Here is a 24,290-nt window from a genome sequence, read left to right on the forward strand (position 1 = left end):
AGAGACCAGGTCTCAGGTCAGTCAGGTGAAAGGTCAGAGGCTTGTACGCATGCTTAGAGGAGGGCATGACGTAAGCAGTCAGGGGGTTGTATCTGGCCAATGAAGAGCCTGGTGGGAGATTCGAAGGGCGTGTCTATAAAAGGATTGGCATCCATCTGAATCCTTTGTACTCCCCTTGCTCTGTTGAGGGGATGTACCCATTTATTCAAACCAAATAAATGTAAAATATAATTAAAGTGCCCTCAACCCCTACCGTTTGGGTGGCGTCCTTCCTCGTGAGAACGAGTAATAAATGCTTTTTCTGATTTCGGGCTCAGACTCCGAGCTCTTTATCGTGCCGCTGCACATACATGTTCTATACTATCTTACTGCACTGTCTTCTTTGTGTCACTGAATGTGCTAATCTGATGGTGTCAATTTATTTATACACTTTATTCCTTTGAGACCTACTCCTCAAATCAAGATCACCATCCCACTAGGGGCAGGAAACTGATATTTCAAGGTTAAAAAATAAAGCCCCTGAGCAAGCTTCTTCACTTGGCAAATTGCCTGCTTTGCCTTATGGAAAACCAGGTTCAGATATGACCTTGGGCAGCTTGAAAACTCAGAGTGTGGGAGAAGTTATGATCTCTGTCTTATAATAGCAGGTAGAGTGCTAATAGTGTTGCTCTTGGGTGTTTGCTGCTAATTGATTCATACAGAAGCATTAAGCTTCTGGTCTGTGCAGCCTGTGGGTTGTGCCACCAGATGATCATCAGGACGTTCTGATTCCTGTGGCTGGGAGAGAAACAGAAGGTGTGGGCAGTTCCAGTTTTTTGTATATAAAGAAGTAAAAAACACTGTTGCAAAAACTAGGATGAAAATGCTCCGAAATGAGAGTAGCCCAGTAAGACCAAATTGTTTGGCATCACTTTGGCTCCTTTATTTTTCAGATTTTTCCCCAGGAGGTTGAAAGCTGTGGGTCACAATTCATATGAGGGCATGGTAGTGTTGCCTGGCTCTAGACGTTATCAAATTAAATCAAAACAATAGCAAAAAACAACAACAAAAAAAGAAAAACCCCGAACACCCCTAGCGTACTCACTACGCACAAGAGACCTTTCATGGGGCAGAGTTTGGAAAAGATGAGAGAGGGAGCAGGTAATTGGCCCTAATTACAGTATTTAGCTCAGTGTTTGAAAAATTCAATTTAAAAATGCAAATTCTATATTCTATTTGAATTGATTTCAGAAGGAATTCACATAGATATAGCCTTGAAGTATGTTATTGCACTTAGCTATCTATTAAATATGCCATTACTTAGTCTAATTAATTCTCTGCTAAGCTAAACCCTCATGCTTAGTCAGGTAGCTTTCCCTGATCCAGAATGCACCAGTGATTCTCCTCCATTTTTCTTCATGACATCCTACTCCAGAATATACGGCAGCTCTGCAGTTACTGCCGCCCACGTACCTTCATCATTAGCAGACAGTTTGCCATGGAGTACATCACCCGGCCCAGACGTGACCTCCACAGCTGAACAGAGGCTGGAAAATAAGAGCAGCTTGTGAATGTGCACAAATAAATTAGAGGTTCTTTCCAGCCATCAATTATTGGGTTCTGTGAATTCTGATTTAAAAGATCCCCTCGTTAACACCACTGGGTTTTAGCCTAGCATTTTTACTATGCTGTCAGACTCCACCATGAGCCAGAAAATACTGCCCCGGCATAGGGACTAACCCCCAACTGGTTCTAGGAACAGAATGTCTGAATCAGGGATGCAACAATACAAACCAGCAGGGCAAGTGCTCAGCTTTCAATGCCGACAAAAGACTAAATGCTATCATTAAGTGCTACATTTTTTCTAAAAATAGGACAAAAAGAAGGTAACTTCAGTAAATGTGAATCATTAGGACCATCATGCCCTTTAGCAGGGTAAGGTTAATCAGCTCCAAAACCAAAGTGATCAACATAATCGGGGGACACTGATTCCCAAACAGAAGTTACCAACGAGCAATAGGGCTCTCCAGGCCAGCGACTCCCAGTAGGAGAACCAGCTGCCAAGGCTGACTGCCTTCTCCAGGTGCAAAAGCCCACACTACACAAAGGGCCTTAGTCTCAGAGCCAGCAACCTTGGGCTCTGGGATAACTCACCTTATTTCTGGAGGCCTTAGTTTTTTCATCTGCAAAATGGGGATAATACTATTTACCCTACTTACCTCATAGGGCTGTTTATGAGGATTAAATAAAATAAACGACATGAAAGCACTTCAGAGTCAAAAGTAAAAAGCTACAAGGTAGTATTGGGCAGGAGCATGACAGTGGATGGAGAGTGGGTCTTGAAGCCAGAAAGACAGGCTCAGTCCAATCTCTGACACTGTGTTGAGAATGCTGGCTGTGTTGTCTTGAATAAGTCATGTGACCTCTCCATTCCCCAGGCAACTCTGCTGAAGTCAAGCCCTTAAGCTGTAGAGGAGGTACTGATTTGCACTAGGAGAGTGAGTCTCCTGTCCCAGGAGTTCCCTACACTAATGAAATCACAGGTCTAGTTGCTATTTCCCATTTCTGGTAAATATATCTATAGCTTGAAAGTACATAAGCATATTTGCCTATTAATTCTACTGAGAGGCAGAGGCAGTGGGCAGAGAGCTGGTTTCAGAGCCAAGGAGGCCTGAGTTCAAGTCCTGTCTTTAAGAAATGCTGGCTCTGTGACCATGGGTAATTTATTTCATTTCTTACTGCCTTAGGTAACTATCTAAAACTCTTAACTATAGACAAATACATAATTTACATGAGTGGAGCCAGTTTCCATAATGGTAGGTCTCTACATGGATAAAATAACAAGTTCTAGCCTACCCTATCTCCTCCCCTAAAGTTACTTGAGGATGTGTTACATCCTCACTGAGAGCAAGGACCATGACTGCATCTAAATTTTCTGCTTCCCCCCACCCAACACTACTGTGCCTAAGGAATGTTTGCTGAAGAAAAGAATGGACTCAAAGGGGCCTAGTACGAGTTAGAATAAGTTTCTGGATACCCTGAGAATACTCAGAGTAAGAGTACTGGCTGAAGCAAATTGAAAATTAAAAAGAGAGGTTTTCCTCTCCCTGGCACATTTTTCACTTACTCATTCTTAGATTATAACCATTTTGCTGATACCAAGCAAAATAATTTTAGGGGTGAATTTGATTAAAAAAAACTCCCAATGTTACGGAATGAATCCAGAAAAAAAAAATACACAGTTCATCACTTCAGATGATGAACACAAAAATATTTTTAACAACGATTTACGTCTGTGCCTTGTGATCACTCCCTAAATATCTGGGCAAACAATAAAAAGTATATAAAAGGCAGGATGGTATAGAGTAAGATGAGCAAGAAAATCAAATAAGTATGCATTTATTAAGCACCTAATATGTGCTTGTCACTGTACTAAGTGCTGGGGATATAAAGAAAAGCAAAAATAGCCTCAGCCCTTGAAGATCTCACAATCTAGAGAGGGACACAACATGCAAATGACTATGTACAAACAAAATACATAAAGGATAAATTGGAGGTAATCAACAGAGGGAAGGTATTACTATTAAGGGAGATCAAGAAAGGCTTCTTGAAGAAGGTGGGATTTTAGCTAAGACTGAAGGAAGCCAGGGGAACCAGGAGGTGGAGGTGAGAAGGGAGAGAATTCCAGGCATGGGAGGGAAGATGCCTGGAACTGAAAGATGGAGTATCATGAACAAAAAATAGCAAGGAGGCCATTATCACTGGATTACAAAGTACTTGGTGGGCAGTAAGACATAACAAGACTGGAAAGGTGGGAGGGGCCAGGTTAAGAAGGCTTATTTTTTTTTTGGCGGGGGGAAGACAGGGCAATTGGAGTTAAGTGACTTGCCCAAGGTCACACAGCCAGTAAATGTGTCAAGTGTTTGAGTCTGGATTTGAACTCAGGTCCTCCTGACTCCAGGGCCGGTGCTCTACTCACTGTGCCATCTCGATGCCCCAAAGAAGGCTTTTAAAAGCCAAATTAAGGACTTTTATATTTGATCCTAGAGGTGATGGGGAACCACTGGATTTTACTGAATAGAGAGTAACATGGTTAGATCTGAGCTTTAGGAATAGGGGAATAACATTAAGATTCCTTAAGATCCATGCTTAAGGCATGGTTTAAGACAAAACTAGAAGACTCGTATGATCTAATACAGAGTGAAGTGATTGAGAATAGGAGGAGAAAATACAGGATAAGAGGTAGTGATGATGGTAGAATCAAGTGAAGGTTTAAGGATGTGAGATACATTTAGGTATGTGTGCAGGCAGCAGGGAAGAAGCCAGTAGACAGGGAGAGGATAAAAATGAGACGGACAGACAGATAGACCGAGAGACAGGGACAGACAGAGAGAGAGAGTATGATAGTGAGGGTGATCTGCTGGAGAGGAGTTGGCCTTGGCAAGTATCAGGTCTACCTCTTTATTTAATTCAAGAATGAAGGAGAAGAAAGTGAGGGAAGGTGTTTGAGTAAAGTGAGATAAAGAGGAGGGAAGAGGGAGCTCTCAGAAAATGGCTTCAGTTTTTTCATTCAAGCAGATGGCCATGTCCTCAGCTAAGAACTATGGGCAGTTTGAGGAAAAAATGGTAAGTGAGATGCTAAATTGATTAGAGAAGAGTAAAATGACTGCCTTGATGAAGGGAGGGCCCAGCTGAGGATAACAAATTTGTAGTGGAACCAATTAGCATGATTTTGTTATTTTCTCTAGTTCCATTCAGAGGACACGAATAGGAATGAAGAAAGAGGATGGTGGCAACAATCTAGGGTTGGAGTTTGGCAAGGAAGGCATGACTGATGAAAGGTAAAGAGGCAAGGGATTCAAGGGCAGGGGAGAATGTAGAGATGAAGAGATTCATCAACAGCATAAGACAGAAAAAGGAGAGGAGTGTGGCAAGTGCAGGGCTGATGACCTGGGAAAGAACTGAGGGGTGGAGGGGCTGGAAGTCACAGTAAGGGCAAGGAACAGTTAGGGGTCATAAGTTATACAGCCCAATGGAATAATAACATATTATGATCAGATAAAGGAATTTCAGAATTTGTGAACTTGGAAGTGGAACACTTGTGGGTGACAGCAATAATAAGGACATAACCAGTTATGTGTGCAGCTGAGAGGGAGTGGACGGCATCAATGTGGATGGTGAAGTCCTCTAGAGTGAGGGCAGAAGTTGGGTGAAAAGACTGTAAGTCAAGGACTGTACTCTTTGAGGAAGGAAAGAAGGAAATATCCATCTCAGAGATGGATGATAAATTTGGTAGCATGAATTCAAAGCAGGAGAGGCTGCTAAGTTGATGAAGTTGGAAATGAGGAACAAGGAGAATTCCAACTCCTCTACCGCAATCACTTAGCTGGGGGTTATGAGAGAAAATGTAGCTATTATGATAAAGGGTGTTTGGGTAAGAAGTAGTGTTATTAAGAGGAAATTAAGTCTCAGTAAATTCCAGAAGATGGAAGAAGGGAAGAGGTTTAAGATGAAAGAAAATGTGTTAACTATGGAGCAGGCATTCCAGAAGACATAGTAGAAGGGGAATACTTACCAAGCCTATTTTCTTGTGTAATGTTATTCATGCTCCCATCTTCAGCTAAGCCTTGTTCCAAATTTCTCAGTATCTATAGTAATTGTTTAAAAAACAAAAACAAAATGAGTTTGTTTCTAGAACCTGGTATAATTTTCTAGTAATGAATGTATGTTTAATAAGCACTACTATATGCAAAGCATTATACTAAGTTCTGTGAATACATATAGAAAAATAAGACATTTCCTGCTCTCAAAGAGCTCACATTCTAATAGGAGAAGACAAGACATAAGGTTTTAGTTCCAAGTAAGAAGCATTGGTCCTGTGGTCCTTATGGTCTAGTGAAAAGGTAGAGGGGTAATGTATATAGTGCCATTTCCATTAAAAAAAAAACAAAACTATATGCTATTTCTGATGTTGAAACATTTCTGCCAAGGAGGATGGGAGGAGAACTTTCTTTTCTGGAACTTTAGTGGCAGTGACTGACATGGAGACAGACGGGAGTTTCTAGGTAACCACTCCATAAGAATATCTTCCCTGGACAGGGAAGCAGGGCTGGTGTTCTGAGGCTGCTGCTACTCTTCCTGGGAACTCTTGGGATTACCTGCCCATGAATGGCAACTGGTCAGTGGTTGGTATTGGTCAGGTTGGGTGTGGAAGACCTCTTCTCCAAGAAGTTGCTCCCCTGGATGATGACAAGAGGGGCAAGCTGGAAGCAGAGGCTGTGGTTTAATTGTTGTTCAGTCGTTGATAGTCATGTCCAACTCTTAATGACCCCATGGATCATACTGTCCGTGGGGTGTTCTTGGCAAAAATACTGGAGTGGTTTGCCATTTCCTTCTTCCCCATGCCTGGAATTCTCTCCTTTCTCACCTCCACCTCCTGGTTCCCCTGGCTTCCTTAAGTCTTAGCTAAAATCCCACCTTCTTCAAGAAGCCTTTCTTGATCGCTCTTAATACTAATACCTTCCCTCTGCTGATTACCTGGGTCACAGAGCTAGTAAATGTCTGAGGCCATATTTGAACTCAGGTCTTCCTGACTCCAGGCCCAGCACTCTAGCCACTGAGCCACCTATCTGCCAATGGTCTACAGGGTACTGCTATTCCCAAAGCTCTTCGATTTACCATATATACTTCTAGGAGGAATAGATTATTCACAAATCATAAGCCTTCATGAAAACCAATTCATACAAGAATGTTTCATATAGACACATAAGAAAAATCATTGATTACTATCATAGTGAGATAGAGACTATAAATGAAGAGCGCCATTTGTACTCCTACTGATGGTGGAGTTCATGTTTATGATGCCCATAAAGCAATAAGAGACAGGATACACAGAGAAGAGATGCATTTTTTAAAAAGCAAAATATTAAATATGTTCCACATGAGAATGATTATTAACTTTTGTGAAATATCAAACTGGTTCCTCAGGAGTATGAAGAGGTGCTGTAGCCTTTTTTAATATAGCACATAAATTTTCCCCAACTGTCACTTTAAATAGAAGTTTCTGATTCAAGCTAAAGATCCCTCCTTTACATCTTCAATGTTTCTTCCTTTCTCACTCACTTCTATACCTACTAATTCATTTCAAGAAACATTTATTAAGCACATACAATATACTTCCTATATTAAGCATTTCTCCTACCTGTCTGACTCTCAGTCTCCATTTTTGATTTTTCATCCACATATACATACCCACTAATTGTGAGTGTCCCCTGAGCCCTCTTTTCTTTTGTCCTTATACATTCTCACCTGATGATCTCATCAGCTCCCATGGGTTTAATTATCATCTTGATGCAGATGATTCTCAGATTTATATATCTAGTCCTCCTCTCTCTCCTGAACTACAGACATAAATCATCAATTGCCTAGTGGACATCTTGGACTGGATGTTCATAGGCATCTAAAATTCAACATGTTCAAAATAGAACTCAATCCCTCCCCTCTTCTGAACCTCTCTATCACTGTTCATAGCACCATTCTCCAAGTCATCTAGGTTTGCAACCTCAGTGATACTTAACTCCTCACTCTCACTCACCCACATATATAATTCATTATCAGTCTTGTAGATTCTATTTTATAACATCACTTATACATGTTCTCTTCTCTCTACTCCAATATTCACCACTCTAATTCAAGTTCTCATTACCTTTTACCTGAATTATTGCAGTGGCCTTCTGTTTTCTTTCTTTTTTTTTTTTTTGCTTTGGGTTTTTTCCCACATCAATCCATTCTCTCAGCTACTAAAGTAGTTTTCCTAAAACTTGGATCAGATCACATTAGGCCTCTATCTTTCCATTCTTTTAATATACCACTCTATGATCCAGCTACACTGGCCTACATGCTAATCCTTGCGCACAAGACTGTATCTCCCAGTTCTATAAACTTGACAAATCTATTTAAAACCAAGCCAACATATACTTTGATACTCAGTGACTTTAATGCTAAGGAGGGCACAGGGAAGGATGGAGAAAAAGAGATTGAAAAATATAATCTAGGTTTAAGAAACAAAAAGCAAAGGCTTAAGACTATTCAGGAATTTATGTAACATGAATGTTTTCTTTAGGAAGACAATCAGGTGGTACTGGACATGGCAAACACTGAACAATACCACAAAAAATAAAACCGACTACATCTTAATGGACAGGAAAAAAAGTTACTAATGTGGGTGCTATACAAGAATTGGGCAGTTAGGTGGTGCAGTAAATAGAGTACTGTGTCTGAAGTCAGGAAGACTCATCCTCCTGAGTTCAAATCTGGCCTCAAACACTTGCTAGCTGTGTGACCCTGGGCAAATCACTTAACCCTGTTTGCTTCAGTTCTTCAACTGTAAAATGAGTCGGAGAAGGAAATGGCAATCCATCTTAGGACTGTATCTGCCAAGAAAACCTCAACTGGGGTCACTGAGAGTTGGATATAACTGAAAACAACTGAACAACACACATAAGCATCAGCTTTTTGCAGGCAAATCATTGACTAGTTAGAGCAATGGTCAAAATCAAAACCAAATTAGAAGAGGAAGTGAGATGAGAACTGTACAACTGCAATAGCTTCAACCAGGCCCATTCAAACAAGCTGTCAGTTTCGAAAATGAGCTGGCCCCAGAATTGAATGGGAGGAAATGAGCAGGCTGAATTGCATTTGGGAAACTGTGCATTGCTTTTAACAATCTCAAGACACTCCCTGACACAAAAACACATCTTGTAAAACTGATGTTCTCCCAGTTGGGAATCTTGCAACACCATAATCTCCAATGAATCAAAACTGCAGGTGATCTAAGAAACGATGAAGGGAGGGCATGGTGGCTCTAAGTAGGTCAAAGCCTTCTCTCAACAATGACCTATGTACAAGAAAAGGCAAAAGGAATTTACTTTTTGGATCCAGACCTGTGATTTCATTGGACTATGAAACTCCTGGTGAGGAAACCCCCACCCCCACCCCCACCCCACCCCCCCTCACCCCCCCCAATGCCAACTGGCAAGAGTTGCCTGGGACACTGAGAATTAAATGTGTTGTCCAGGGTCAGACAAGACAGTAGGTGTAAGATGTGAGAACTGACTCTATGTTTTACTGACTACCAGGCCTTTTATTTACTATACAGAGTGATCCAAAAGTCTTAATACCTTAAATTAGCATTAAGACTTTTGAAATATTTCACATACAATCAAAAATGAAGGCTGGCTGGTCATGTGGTATAAGCAATCAATAAAAGCTAGAGTACCTGAGTGCTGTCCCAATACTTATGCACAGAAGATGGCCTCTATGGAAGATTTATGAGAGAATATGGACAAGAAGCATAGAAGACATGATAACATTAGTATGATTGGATGAAGAGGTGGCTCTTCTCCCTGCCAAAGCCAAACTCACTTCTAGTGCCTCTGATCCCATCCCTTTTGTTCTTCTCCTGCAGTTTGCCTCTGTCATCACTTCCCCTCTCCTTCTAATCTTCAATGTCTTCCTATATAGTGGTTTGTTTCCTGATACCTACAAACATGCACCTCTCCTACCCTTAAAAAACAAACACCTCAGCTTGAACCTCCTATTCCCTCAAATTCTCTTCCTACATCCCCCTCACCCAAACTTCTTGAGAAGGCAACATCACTCCTTGCCTCTGACTCCTCTTCTATGATTCTCTTCTCATTTCCTTATAGTCCAGTTTTTAACCTTACTAATCAACAATTGCTTTCTTCAAGGATCCTCAAATCCAATGGACTTTTCTTAATATTCGCCCTTCTTGACACCTATATAAAACTGGGGAGTGCTGACTACTCCTTCCTCCTCGATATCCCCCATTCCCTAGGTTTTTGTGCTGGATTTACCTTGGTTCATCTGTCCGCCTATTCCTTTTCAGTCTCTTCTGCTCACTCATCATCCATGTCTCATTCCCTAAAAGAGTAGGTGTCTCACTCAACCCTCCTTCTCTCCTCCAAGGTGCTGCTGCTGCTGTTCTTCTGGTTCTCCCCCCCCCCATTATATTAATGATCTCATCTGTTGCCATGGATTCACTTATCTTCTTTTAGGCAGATACTTCTTAAATCTATAGAGCCAGCCCTCGTTTCCCATGAATATGAGGTAGTTCCTCACAAGAGAAAACGGCACTGATGATTCTGGAACATTTTAACTTATGCCACATGAAACAAGGAGGGAACAAACTTGGGATAGAATGTTAAAACTTGGCCTCTTGCTACCCAACAGGCATGGCACAGTCCTTTTTGCTTCATCTGTCTTTTAGGAATTAAACGGGCAAAAAAAAAGATGTTGACTAGGAAACAAGGGCTTAGTGTTAAATATGTAACTGAATGGGCAGGAGTGGGTAAGGATAGGGAAAAAAAAGGGATAGAACAGAAATACCTAAAGAGGAAACTCATCCTAACTGTCAGAAATATCTCTGGACTGCACTGCAGAAAAGATCTTAGGAAGCTATACTCCTACTATGGAAATCTCTAATATAATTTCTTTTTTGGAAATTATCACGGCACTTTAAACAGCATAGTAATAGCCAAAACAGCAATCAGAAATCAAAAGACCTTCTAACTAGCTATTGTAACATTAAATTCTTATCACATCAAGAGTTAAAATTAAAGAGGTCCCACCAAGAGAATGGCCCAGCAGTATGGTACAATGGAAAGAGCAATGGACTTGAAGCCAGGTGGCCTACGTTCAAATCCTAGCTCCGACATTAGCTGTCTGATTACAGGAAAGCCTCTTAATCTCTTTGATCCTCAGTTCCTCATCTATGATAGTGGGATAACACTTATATTTCCACTATCAATACAAAAGGTTGTGGGGAAGGAAAGGGCTTTGTAACACTAAACAGCACTATTCAAATGTGAACAGTTATGGTGTGGCATGGCCTCTGTCCTAATCTGAATAACGGGATAAGACCAAGCCTTCCTGGGTTGGTAGGAAGTGAAGACAAAGAAAAGCTTTTTTTTTCTTTCTAGCAGTTGGTTAAGTGGGAGGAATGATACTTGAGCTCCTGAGGGTTGGGGGGACAGAAGCATGTGGCAGAAGAAATACTTTTAAAGTAACAGCAAGACTGGAAATATAGCTGGAGAAAAAAGTTCAAATCTGTCCTCAAACACTTGCTAGCTGTGAGAAAAAGCCACAGCTCTCTAAGACTTATGGTTAGGAACCTCTCACAAAATCTTGCCTTTTTTATCCTAGGTATTAGAAGGGAGAAGAAAGTGTGAGCTTTTCTTTACCAGCAGCTAAGAAGTATGGGAGTTAATTGTGCCTTCGCAGTCTGTATCATTTTTTGGAGCCAGACATATAAACTATGTCTTTTTAGGACAGGATTTCTCTCTTGAGTGACCTTTCCTTACTCAAGCTTGTGGAAGGCACATGAATTCAGATCCCAAGCTTGGCTACACACTCACCTTCATGTTGTACATCTTATCAGTGACTACAGACTCAGACTCATCATGCTTCGGGCTGGAGGTAAAGTACTTCACTGAAGAAGCAGATGAACTAAATGTTTTCAGGCACAAGTAAAGTTTAATTGCTTAAGCGTATAGTGAGAAACCTATACTCAAATAAAAAACCTAAGAAAATTCTTGGGTTGAGGATGAGTATAAAGGTTGAAAAAGAATTCTCTGGCTCTAAAGGGACACATATTTCTTAAAGTTTCTTGTGCTTAATAGTTATATGTAAGAAATCCCAGCCTAGTTTTGAAGTAAACAACTGGGTGAAGTAACAGAAGCAAAAGACTGCACCATGACTGCTTCTAGATACAAATCTAGGAAAGGATTCACTTCAGTTAAACCATCCCTTAAGAGGCTGAGATGTTCAAAGTGTTGTACAAACAAAGACAAAAATAATATAGCCCCTGAACCCTCCAGAAGCTGATATTCTACTATGGGGGTAGGGAAAGAGGGTATAGATGGGGAGTAGAATGCAATATCTATACAGGAAAGTAAACACAAGCTATTTTCTGGAGTGAGAAAGCACTAACTGGGGATACCAGGAAAGCCCTTTGAACCAAGTAATGAATGAAGTCAAGGAATATAAGAGGCAGAGCTGAAGACCACAGCAATATAAAGGGTAGGACAACCAGGGCTTTGTCCTAGGGCACTGGTATACAGAAAGCATATTCTCTCTTCAGTCCCAAGTGGCACAGTACTACATCTGAGGGTTCTGCCCCACTGGACACTTCTTTTCCCTCACTTCCTATCTCCTGTTTATCACCCACCCTCCCTCCCTCTGCCTTTTCCTAGTAGTTGAGTGTCATTGGTTATAGAGGCTAGAATGAATCATCTCATCTCTTAGCACCCAACACAGACATACTACCTTATTTTACCCATCATCAACCTACTGGGTTTGACACTCCTAGTTAGGCTCTGATGAAAGGAGATGCTATCATTCCAGGCATGGGGAATGGCCTGGGCAAAGGCATGAATGAAGATGGGAGATGACATTCTGAGTTCAGGGGATAGCAAGAAGTGCAGTTTGGTAACAAGGTATATATAACAGCACATTGATTTGGATAGACATGTATTGCAATAATAGTGCAAGAGAAAAAGGAAATCTCCAAGCTTATTATAAAGAAATGCTGATGCTGAAAGAAGAGCTGAAACTTGTATGGTAGGCAAATGTGCTGTGCCTACAATTTCCCCATTGGTTTCCTCCAAGTGTAGAACCAGAACAAAGAAAGTCTAAAGCCACTCCAGAAAAAATCACCAATTTTGGATTTCATAGGATAAAATATAATACTAGGCAAGTTTGCACTGGTATAGGTAATTCACAGCACAGCCCTGCAAGATACTCTGAGACATCAGAATTGTGTTTTCCCAATTAATAGATCAAGTGGAGAAATTCAATTAAAAAAAAAAACATGTATACTACTATTGTTCAAGGTACTGGAATGGGTCCTGGTAATACAAAGATGAAAGTCCTTGCCCTCAAGGAACTTATATTCTACTGGAAAACTTTTTCTTAGTCCTAATGAATTCTAATAAGGACTGAATGACAAGTATTGGGCATAATGAATAGAACTAACCTCAGGGTCAGGGAAAAGTGGTTTTAAGATTTTTGGGCTATAGAATTCCTGAAGGAGAAGAGTATGCAATAAGGCTGAAAATGACAGGCAGAAGCCAGACTCTGGGGGGGCCAAAAATGCCAGACTCGGGCTTTTATGTTTTATTCTCGAGGCCACAAGGAACCAATGAAGATTTTTGATTGCACAGGAATTTTGGTCAGACTTGTGCCTTAGGAAGATATTTTGGCAGGTATGTGGAGGAAGGATTAAAAAGAGATCACTGGATCAAAGGCTTATAGCTAGAAGGGACCTTAGAGGCTATTGAGCTCGGCCAATTCCCTCTTTTGTTTTTTAAAAAGATGAAGAAATTGAGACACAGAAAGGTTAAGTGACAGAGTCAGACTGCTAGTAAGTGTCTGAGGCAGGCTTCAAACTCAGGCCTTCTTGACTCCACGCTTACCTTTCTATCCACTATTCCATCTAGCTGTCAAAAAGACTGGAAAAGGGGACCAATTAAAAATATATTAGTGTAGTTTAAGAGAGAGATGATGAGGGATTGACCAAGGCTGTATGGTAGGGAGAAAGGGAATGATATGAAATGTTGTAGAAGCAGAACTGATAAGAACTGCCAACTTATTGACAATTGGATGGGGGACAGTGAGGAAGAAGGGTCAAGACTCTGAATTGATAAACCTGAGTGACTGGGAGAATGGTCGTTCTCTCAACAGAAATACGGAAGTGTGGAGGAAATGTGTGTTTGGTGGTTGTTGTTGTTTGTCCTTTGTTCTCGAGGAGGACCATGACATCAGGAAGATGATGCCATGACTTGCGTGAGGAAGGGCTATACAAAGTCACCAACCTCACTTTCTCTTCCAGAGCTATCTAGGTCCAGTGATGAGATATAGATCAGGACTGGAAATGGCCCCCAGATACAGTGAGAGACCTTAGCCTTTTTAAGCTAAGGTCTTTATGCTTGGGAGGGAAGGACACTACTGTAACAAGTCAGGTGTGACAGACAAGGGCCAGGATTGATTATGGTAGAAATGGGAAAACAAAGAGTAAGAGAGATGTAAGAGGTATTTTGAAGGAAGAACTGATAGGACTTGGTGATTACTGGATGAGGGTAAAGGGGGAAGGTAAGATGAAGAAGAGTCATTCTTGATTGCAAGGTTTTCAGGAAGCATGAAATGTTGGGAAGAGCACTGGACAAAAAGTAAGGAAAGACTTGGGCTCAAATCTGTTTCTGATCTTTCTTCACTGTGTGACCTGGAACCTTTCTGAGCCTCAGTTTCTTCATCTGCAAAACAGGAAGAATAATGCTACCTCATAGAGTTGTTACGAGAAAAGCACTTTATACATCTTTTAAAGTGCTACATAAATGAGTAATCACTACTAAATACAACAATGGGGCAGCTAGGTGGTGCAGTGGATAGAGCACTGGCCCCTGAAGTCAGGATGACCTGAGTTCAAATCTGGCCTTAGACACTTACTAGCTGTGTGACCTCGGGCAAGTCACTTAACCCCCAATCACCTTGCTGCCTTCCCCCCTCCCCAAATACATTACTCTTTACACACAAAAGACAATATGTTTATTTTATATATTTTTGTATTTTCTTATCTATATATGCTGTATTTCTCCAGGAGGAGGTAATTCCATGGAATAAGTTTCATTTTTATCTTTTATCTTCAGTGCTGAGGACATATTAAAATATTCAGTATTTAATAATTATATATCATTATTATTATTGATGTTGACCCTGGGTAACAGAAAAATGCTATTATCAACATAAGCAGTTTTGTGAAACAGTGACTGATAAAAGTAAGGCATAAGCAAAAAATGCATTTAGGAGGTCTTGACCCTTCTTTAGGATGACCCTAGATAGGAGGAGTTACACATATTCTAAGGAGTTGTGAAGAATACAAAGCAGATGACTATAACATATCATGTATACAGATACTATACAGTTTAATAAATTGACATGTTATACAAAAAGGAAGGAGGGGAAACGGAATATTTCAAGTCCCAATGCCATCAGTGTTTACTACTTTTTCTTTTTTATATCAGCCATTACAGGCTATTTTGAAAGGCCTTTTTTTTTCAGTCACAGACCTATGATTCTACTGGTATAGGAAACTCCTAGTGAGCAAAACTACTGATGCAGATGAGCACCTGCTCTGCAGCAGATAGTCTTAGAAAGTCCAGAAAAAGCACTTAAAAAAAGATTAGTACTTATTGAGAATCTTTCATAACCAATGCAAAAAAGTATTCTTCCTCTATGCCAAAGCTGAGGAACATTTTAAGATGAGGAGAACAAACATCAGTCCAGCAAGGGCATGTCAGTCTGTAGATTATCAGTTGTTGTTCTTGTTTGTTTCTGAAGAGGATCAATGATATCATGGGTGATGTCTTGACTTGTGTGTATGTGTGAACTGGATTTAAGTGAGGCAGAGCAGCACAAAGTCATCAACTTCACTTTGTCTTCCAGAGTCATCTTAGTCCAGTGGCAAGACAAAAGTCAAGTGGACTGGTGATGACCTAGGATGAAATGGATGACCTAAGCATCTCTGATGTCTGGCCAAGCTCCACAATGCTTGTGTCAGCAGCCTTAATGGCCACTGGAACAAATTGTTCTCATTTACCCACTGCACTGGAGAAGTCTTCACGTGCTTGGGGCAGACATCCCTTTACCTCACTGATGGGTTTATGGGCAGTAAAAACGTATACTGGACCAGAACAGCTGTTGGACCGACAGGTTTAGTTTTGTTTAACTGGGAACCAGTAAAATTAACTCCTCCTTTGGCTTTTAAAAACTGAGCCTTTGAAATTGCTGGCTGCCTCTAGAGTGTTGCTAGGGGCCATAGCCAAGTAGGGAGGGAAAACTAATGTGTTCCTCTTTGAAATGTGTTTGGGGGGGGGTAGCTTTGGCAGACAAATCTCTGAAAGGCTTGTAGGAATTTTCTTCAAGTTGAGAAGCTTCAACATGAACTATAAGTTAGTAAGCTAGTAATATTGAAGATTACAGTTCATGTGGTTAAAAGTGTTGTGCAGAGCCTGCTTAGGGAGTCAATGATGAAAAGAAATTGTTTATTAAAGTTAAATGGGTAAGCTATAGAGATTCCAGTAAAATATACCCATTATGGCAACTAATGTCAATCCAGAATTACCAACTTTTCTTCCTTTTAAAGAATTTTAGAATGAATTTGCTTAATTATAGGTACGGAAATAAAATTATTTGGCTTTTTTGGGCAAGTTTACCTCTTAGTATTAATAATAAATAATGCTAGGAATTCAAAGGACAACAGAATGCTACTAGGAATAACCAAATTATGGGAAGTGGAGTGAGAAACCAAGACATGGTGAAGAACAATGGTCACTGGACAAGAGGGAAGAAAAAAGGCATAGAAAAAGGAAAGGTATACAGAAGGCTTAGCACATTACCAGCTTAAAAGTGAGACACAATTGAGCAAATCAATCAAATTACATTACCCCATTTAAAGCAGTTTTTAAAATGATACATCTTGTTACTGTAACAAGATGGGAAACAGCATCAATCAACCAATCATAGGCTTTAGACTAAGCACAAAAAATTCCTTGATCAAATGGAGTGCACAGAAAGTGACAACTGGCTGAGAAAACTTAGTGATGGCTTGTCAGGCCTGTATAAAACCAAAAAGCTAGTTCGTAATCTGAGAGACTAAGAACAAGTGGGGAGGGGCATTCTAATCCTTGAGAAGTGAGTAGGGGAGGAGAAACAGGGTTCTGGCCTCTGTCTCAGTCTTTTCTTTAATTATCATGACCAAGAAGGGCTGTAAGCTTGAGCCCATCTTCTGAGGACCTGATTCATTAGTATGAGTATGGTTTGGGACAAAGCTCCAAAGCATGCACTATAACAGCGATACATTATTTGAATTTTTGGCCTAGAAAATAATGCCTTGGCTGAGAAATGAAAGACTTCGATTGGGAAACCATCGCTGCCACTATTATAGTTAGTGAGATCTTTGGTGATTTCTACAACCTCTTCATCACCTCTAAAATGGATACTTATTCTGTATTCTCAAAGGAAAGTGGTAAGGATAAATTTTATGATAAGAGAGTTTAGATCATAGAATTTAGAGCTGGAAGTGACCTTATAGATCATCTAGTCCAGGTTACCCTTTTTACAGATGAGAAAACTAAAGGAAGATGAAGTTAAGAGTTTTTTCCACTAATAAGTCGAAGAGCCAGGATTCAAAGTCAAATCTTCCTGTGTGAAATCTAGTCTATCTTTTTTGCACTCTATGTTACCAAAAGTGGTAACCTTAGTTAAGCTTACTAAACCAAAGGGAACATTATTTGTTTTGAATTATTATTTCTAGTCCCTCTAATTTCCAAAGTACTGGAACTAGACTTTAGCAGGGACTAGAATAGATTAGTAATTATCTCTCTAGCAAAGATATTCTAGAGACTAGCTACAGAAACTATACACAAGTATAGTTTGCAAGTCTATGTAAACTATGGAGTAATGTGCTTTAGTTGGAAAAGTAGTCTTGTAGGTAGGCTTAGAATGTCTTTGGGCTTACAATAATCTTTAGCGGCTCATAAAATCTGTATTGTCACTACCCACGTTTACTTATGTTCTCTCCAACAGTTAATCCAATCAGCACAAATATACTTGCCTTAATGTCATGACATCTGATTCTAATCTGGGGAGGGAAATAATTATGAGCCTAGTTCTTTCCATAAATCATCCTAGTCTGGAGTACTCTCGGTAGGATGGTGATTCAAGTATAGCAACAGTCAAAGGAACATTTATCTAGGACCTGTTTTGTGCAGAGCAGTTTGATAGATAGTAGGAGACCCAAAATTTAGATAAAACAGGGCCCTCATGGGCCCTATAGCCAAGGGTGCCAACATAACACATGAGTCTTTATTAATCTGGGATTTCCAAGGCCTCAAAGGACCTAAACCAGAGTACATAAAATTCTTTTAACAAAGCCTGGAACCTGCACTCCAGTCTCTCAGGGGATTCTTGTAACTGGACAGAGTTCTTGGGTTTGTTTTCAGTTGAATGTTATTTTTCAGAACCTTCACCTTGCGGTACATGCTCCTTATTGATACAAACAAGACATCCCACCTTTCCCACTGTTCCTCATACCGCTAAATGAAAGAATATGAAATCCTATGAAAACCTAATGAAAAGAGAAGCAGGGACATGGAATTTCTTTTATGCCTAGTGCATAAAAGAGCCTGGAGTATCCTGATTTTCTTTGGAGCCGTGGTAAATATTTATTTATGTCTGTGACTCCTACTAAGTCTGTCAGGTTCTACATTATGTATCAAATGAAGATGCTAACTATCCAAGTTATTCTCAAGCATATCTTTTGCAATAATTCAGTCAAGGTGTTCCTAAGGGTATGAATTTCCATAGTACTACTGAACAGGAAAATGAGATCATGACCTTTGCAGGAAAGAAAAAAGACAAAGGACATTCTTACCTACCTTTCCTACTGGAGATCATATGAGTCTCGGAGTGTGAACCCAAGGGGCAAAGGGTAGATACACTTACTCAACTTTGGAAGCAGAAAGGCTTTCTCACTATATCCTTCAGGTACTTGCCAATCACTCCTATCTTATCTAATTGGGTCATGACCAATTTGTTCGTTTTCTGCTGGAGCAGCCAGAAAGTAGGGCAACTCTTCTGTCTAGGTCAGATAGAGCAGACACACAGAGATGGACATTATCAGTATACTAATGGTCAGCTAGTACAGGCTATTCTCTTTCCCCAAATGGCTGGGGAGAAGGTAGAAAATGGCTGTTCTCTCTTATTTATGTTTACAAAGAAAACAGCATAACAAATATGTCCAGAAGTTAGATAGCCTTTCTCTGAATGAGCAAAATCTTCCTAGTTACAAAGCTCATATTAATATCTTACTAGTAATTGTCAAATCCTTCAGCAATGTAATGAAATAGTTGGATTTCATTTATTTTTCAGAAAGCAAATTGCAATCCATCCATGTATTTTACTGGTAGTGGGGGTAGGTCTATTTCTTGATACTGTGTGGATACTAATGGAGCAGGCAGGCAGGCTGCCCATCATTTATCCTTCTATCTCGCTCTATGAGTGACTCACTGCCTTTTCCAGTCATATATCTCTCTGATATCCTTTATGCCACTTCTTCTGTAACATCCTTTGTTGGAATTATGTTGCAGGCTATGCATGTTTACCATGGGCCTCCTCATTGTCCTCTGGATAACCTGTTACTTTTAATCATAAGAGACAGTGGAATTCCATGACTTGCAAACACAATGCAAAACTGGAAGAATAGCGAGATTTAAAAAATGGGGTTTTGTTTCAAAAACAACACTGAGGTTGGTAAAAGTATTGTGCAATTTTCCCAATGTAATTCAGCCTAATTCTCTTCCTCTATTCAATTCTAAAACCAATTTATTGGTACTATTCAAATCTAGGACCATATCCAGTATCAGTACAAGATATTCATATAAGTAAATAAAGCCTATGAACTGTCCATTCAAATACAACCAACCAGGAATCTAAACAACAGGAATTTTCTGTCTACCTGTTTTTCCTGTGTGGTTTGTTAAGCAAACTCTTTAGAGTGATTATGGATCTCATTTAGCAGCCTCTGCAGTGTTTTGGGGTTTGATGCAATAAACACAATGTTGTCTATAAACAGCAACATTTTAGAAGATCTCGCAATGTACAGATAATCATTTGATTGGATTCTACACTGGACATCACCTGTGACAGTGGAAACACTTTTGATGAGCATGTTTCCTTGTTTTATGCCTTTATTGCTACTAATAATCAAAGAGATATTCTCTTTTGTTCCATTTTCCAAGGAATTTCATATGATTTAAAAATATTCATGGAGATAATCTGTTGGGGGAAGAGCTTTTAATGTAGCATTTTATTCTACTAAATCATATTCTTTTTATAGTCAACAAAGTAATCACAGTGGGATCTTGTATTTGCTGTACCTTTCTTTAAGTTGTTGATGCTTTTTTATATGTATGGATTACTCTTTTTGAAAAAAATTATTATTTTCCCCCAATTACATGTAAAAACAATTTTTAACATTTGATTTTTAAAAAATTTTGAGTCCCACGGATTACTCTTAAAAAATATTAGGCAGATAAAGGAAAGCAGGTATACTGTTGAGTACTTATAGGTATCTTTTCGTCTTTTCTTAAAAGTAGTATTATGAACAGTGATTTCTCCCCCCAAATATATGGTATCCTCTCCTTTCAGCTACGTTGGAGACTTGGTCCCTTAGTGCCTTCAAAATGGTACTGCCTCAAGCACAGACCACTTTTGTGTATTAGAAGCCAAAGCCAGGTGTTCTTTCCATTTCTGTTTTCTTTGCTTCCAGTTCTTCCTATGTGGACAGACATTTTAGAGTACATCTAAATTGAACCCTGAACATCTTAGAACACTGAACACTCCAATAGTGATGACCAGCTGGTTCCCAGGCTAACCTGGCATCATTATTTATGTATTATATTTAGTCTCTCAACTTGTCAACATAGTTCTTTAACTACTTAAGTATGGGGGGCTGTAGAAGAGAGCCATAACAGAAAGTTAGGATCTGGAATTGTGGTGAATAGCCAGAGCTAACATGGGCAAAGAGCTGAGGCATCTGCTACCCCAGAGGAAGCAGCCAAAGTTAAGCTCCTTAAAGGAACGACATACTTTTGCCCCTAAAGTATGTCAGTCATATAAATAACCAAAAATTCACTAATTCACTAATTTCATTTTAATTACTAATCTGTAATCCACAGAATATGGAGAAGCTTAACACTCTTGACTTCTTCATAAAAACATACTCAGTTGAAAACTGCCTGTCTGTAAAAACTAATTTTCCTCAATATTTCAAGGATACATAATTTTCTTGGTGAGGTTATATCTTCCACAGATTCTGATCACATCCCTTTCAGTTTTTAAGAATCACTTTTGTCAAAAACCTTTATCTTCTGATGAAGAGCCTTCTTGTGATGAATCTCTCTCTCACTTTAGCTAGAAAGATATTTGTGCAATCAACCAATAGGACATTGTGTGATGTATTCTTGCAACCTTTCTAGGTTGATAGGACCTGTCAGACCTTTCATTCTGCTAACATATTCTTCAAGAACCCAGTTACCTCCACACCATGATAAGGCACTGATTGCGTCTCTGAACTTTCATAGAACTCAAATAGTTCATCCTACATAATTTGGTACTTATATGTCGTCCTGTGATGTTCTCAGGCTATTTCACATCTTTCTTCCACAGACTGTAAGTTTACTGAAGGTTAGGTCCAAATATTTTACTACTTCTGTCCCTATTCCCTACTCTATTGTTCTCCAACTGTAACTTGAAATTGTTTCTTTTTTAATTTGGAAAATCCATGATAGTGCCTGAATCTTAGGCAACTTGACTTTTTCTGAAGGAACAACTACTGGACAGGAGGACGTATAAGTTTACAAAAATGTCAAGTTCACTCATTTTCTAAAAATGACTTAGTTGGTTTCCTTACTACTGCAATGAAAAGTTCCAAAATACCTATTTTAGTTTCTTTATTTACTATCTATCCTCTGACCAGACATTTGATTTTCCAATAATTCTGATAAAATTCCTTAGAAGGACAACAACAGACAGTACAGGCAATGAAAATAAAATAACCGGAATTTTCTTTGAGAGTAAAATCAGAATACCTTGTTCTTAGAACTAGTTTTTCAGGACTATCTTTGGATTTATAGATCTATGAAAAATATTATTGTAAACAGCCAGCTAATTTGTCAATTAGCACAGTGTGAATTTATAATTCCTTCTTTTCCTCCCCTCTCTTTCCTTCTCTAAAATTTCTGCTGTTGTTCAGTTGTTTTCAGTCGTGTCCGACTCTTCATGATCCCTTTGGGGGTTTTCTTGGGAAAGATACTGGAGTGGTTTGCTACTTCCTTCTCCAGCTCATTTGACAGATGAGGGAACTGAGGCAAACAGGATTAAGTGACTTGCCCAGGATCACACAGCTAAAAGTATTTGAGGCCACATTTGAACTCAGGAAGACTCATCTTCCATTCTGACTTCAGGCTCAGCACTCTATCCACCATACCCCTCTCTAAGTATGATTGTCAAAGTGTCGTTTGGAGGCCATCATCTATGGACTAGTCCAATTCACTAAATAGAGTTTGAGATCACTGGGAAAAATGAGCATACTGTAATAAAGTGAGCAAGAGATGTGGGCTCCAACATACTGCTTTGACACTTATTAGCTAGGTGACTTCGATCAAGTACCTTTACTTCTCTGAGCCTCAATTTCTACATTTGTTACAAAAAAGATGGTTCTCCCTTTTTATCTCCTCCTGAACCTAATAGAGAACCACCTAATACAGACAGGATTATCTCTAGGGGAACATGGAATCATACTGTCTTCTTTCTCACCCAACCCCTGAAAAATTTTGCATGAGTGAGATCTGGCTAAAATGAACATCACTTGTAACATGGACAAATACAGAATAGTAAGAAAAAGACAACATAAAGCCTTAAAGGATATGTGTAACAAGGGTATTTTGCCTTGGTGATGAATCAGGAAAGTTTTAGGCTAATTTAGCCTAGTATGTTTCAAGAAAATGTGTGTGTGTATATGTGAGTGAAAACCAGCTGGTAAAACCACTTGTGGTGTAACCTACTGTTGTTCTTAATCCTCTGTTTTCAAAAAGGACCAATGACATCATGGGGTGATATTTTGATTGGTGCATGGACTGATTTAAGTAAGGCTGAGCTGCACAAAGTCGGCAGCTTCACACTCTTTTCCAGAGTGAATCATTTTAGTACACTTGCAGGACAAAAGACAACTGGTGATAGCCTGAGAAATAGTGTATAACTTTGGTGTCTTCCACGTCTGACCACGCTCTAAGCCTGCTTCAGCTACCTTCACAGCCATTGGAACAAACTTCTCATCTGCCCATTTCACTGGTGGAAGTTTTCACTTGCTTGGAGTAAACATCCCCCTAACTCACCAATGTGTTTGATATCTGTCACAGGTTACCTTAAACATGGTTTAGCCTGTGTGCTGAGATGGTTTTACTTGGGTGTAGTCTCTGTGCATGCTACAGCTTCTTTGAGCCACAGATGAGAGCTGAGTGACAGTTGGCAGACACCAAAGGTGGATAAGTGGTCCTGAATAGGGCTCAGCAGCCCTCATCCCAGAGGTGCTAGTCCTATGCTGGATGAATGGGCAACTAGGTGGTACAGTGGATAGAGTGCCAGGCCTGGAATCAGGCTGATCTGGGTTCAGATCTGCCCTCAGATACTTACTAGCTGTGTGACTCTGGGGAAGTCACATCACCGTGTCTGCCTCAGTTTCCTCATCTGTCAGATGAGGTGGAGATGGAAATGGCAAACTACTCCAGTATCTTTGTCAAGAAAATCTCAAATGGGGCATGAAGAGTTGGACAGGACTGAAAAGTGACTGAACAACAATATGACTTCCTGGTCATCTTGGGGTTACAAGGTCGGCTCTGTTAATTAGACAGTTTTTGAATGAAGGGGAGGGGAGCTGCATCTACCTGAACTAACTGTTGTATTTTTGTTGGATATCTTTTCTATGCAATTGCTAAGTAAGCTGCCTTTTGAATGACTCCTGCTGAATGACCTAAGAGTGTAATTTATTACAATACTAGACCTAAACTACAAGGGAACCAGCCTGAGTAGGCTCAGTTCATGACAAGTGGCTTGCCAAATGCCATACATATACTCAATCAAGAATGAAAATAGAAGTAATACCCAGGTCTCTCAGACACAATCTCAGAAGACTATATTGTCACAATAAGAATATGCAATTTAAAATAATTCTTGCCTTCTAGTTTTACAATAAATGTAAGCATGAACAGAACTTTCCATTTCTTATGTAACTTTGGACAGACATGATTTAGAAAATGACTTTAGGAGGAAAAATTTACCATAAACAAGTGCTATCTATAGACCAGGGTATCCATAGAGGAGCATGCGTCACAAGGCAAATCATACTGTGAACCTTCTTCCCATCTCCTCCCTAATTAGGTGAAATGTAGTTTAAAAGACTATTAATGGGGAAAACTGCTGGGGCTAGAGAAGTCACAAAAGAGCCTTGGTGGGCAAGTCTATATAGACTGACTACCATAGACTTATATATGGCTAAAGTTTTATTACTTTTTTTCTTTTAAGCACAAGCTAGGGGAATAATCGCCACTCTTTCACCTAGTATCCACTTCTAATAATTGATATGGGGTACAAATGATTCTGTCTGAAAGAACAAAGAA

The 24,290-nt window shown here is 39.7% G+C and overlaps 1 protein-coding gene across 2 annotated transcripts in view; it reads right to left on the reverse strand.

Annotated features, from left to right (window-relative positions):
- The window catches only part of TRAPPC12 (trafficking protein particle complex 12), a 157,781-nt gene that overhangs the window by 32,045 nt on the left and 101,446 nt on the right, over positions 1 to 24,290 (reverse strand). For both annotated transcript variants that reach the window (XM_036751096.1, XM_036751095.1), the window contains exons 7-8: positions 5,555 to 5,627; positions 1,453 to 1,526 (exon numbers count right to left, since the gene is read on the reverse strand). In XM_036751096.1, coding sequence (XP_036606991.1) covers positions 1,453 to 1,526; positions 5,555 to 5,627 — 147 coding nt within the window. The remainder of the gene's footprint in view (positions 1 to 1,452; positions 1,527 to 5,554; positions 5,628 to 24,290) is intronic.

The sequence above is a fragment of the Trichosurus vulpecula genome, chromosome 3, assembly GCF_011100635.1.
Source record: "Trichosurus vulpecula isolate mTriVul1 chromosome 3, mTriVul1.pri, whole genome shotgun sequence".
Classification (NCBI taxonomy): Eukaryota; Metazoa; Chordata; class Mammalia; order Diprotodontia; family Phalangeridae; genus Trichosurus; species Trichosurus vulpecula.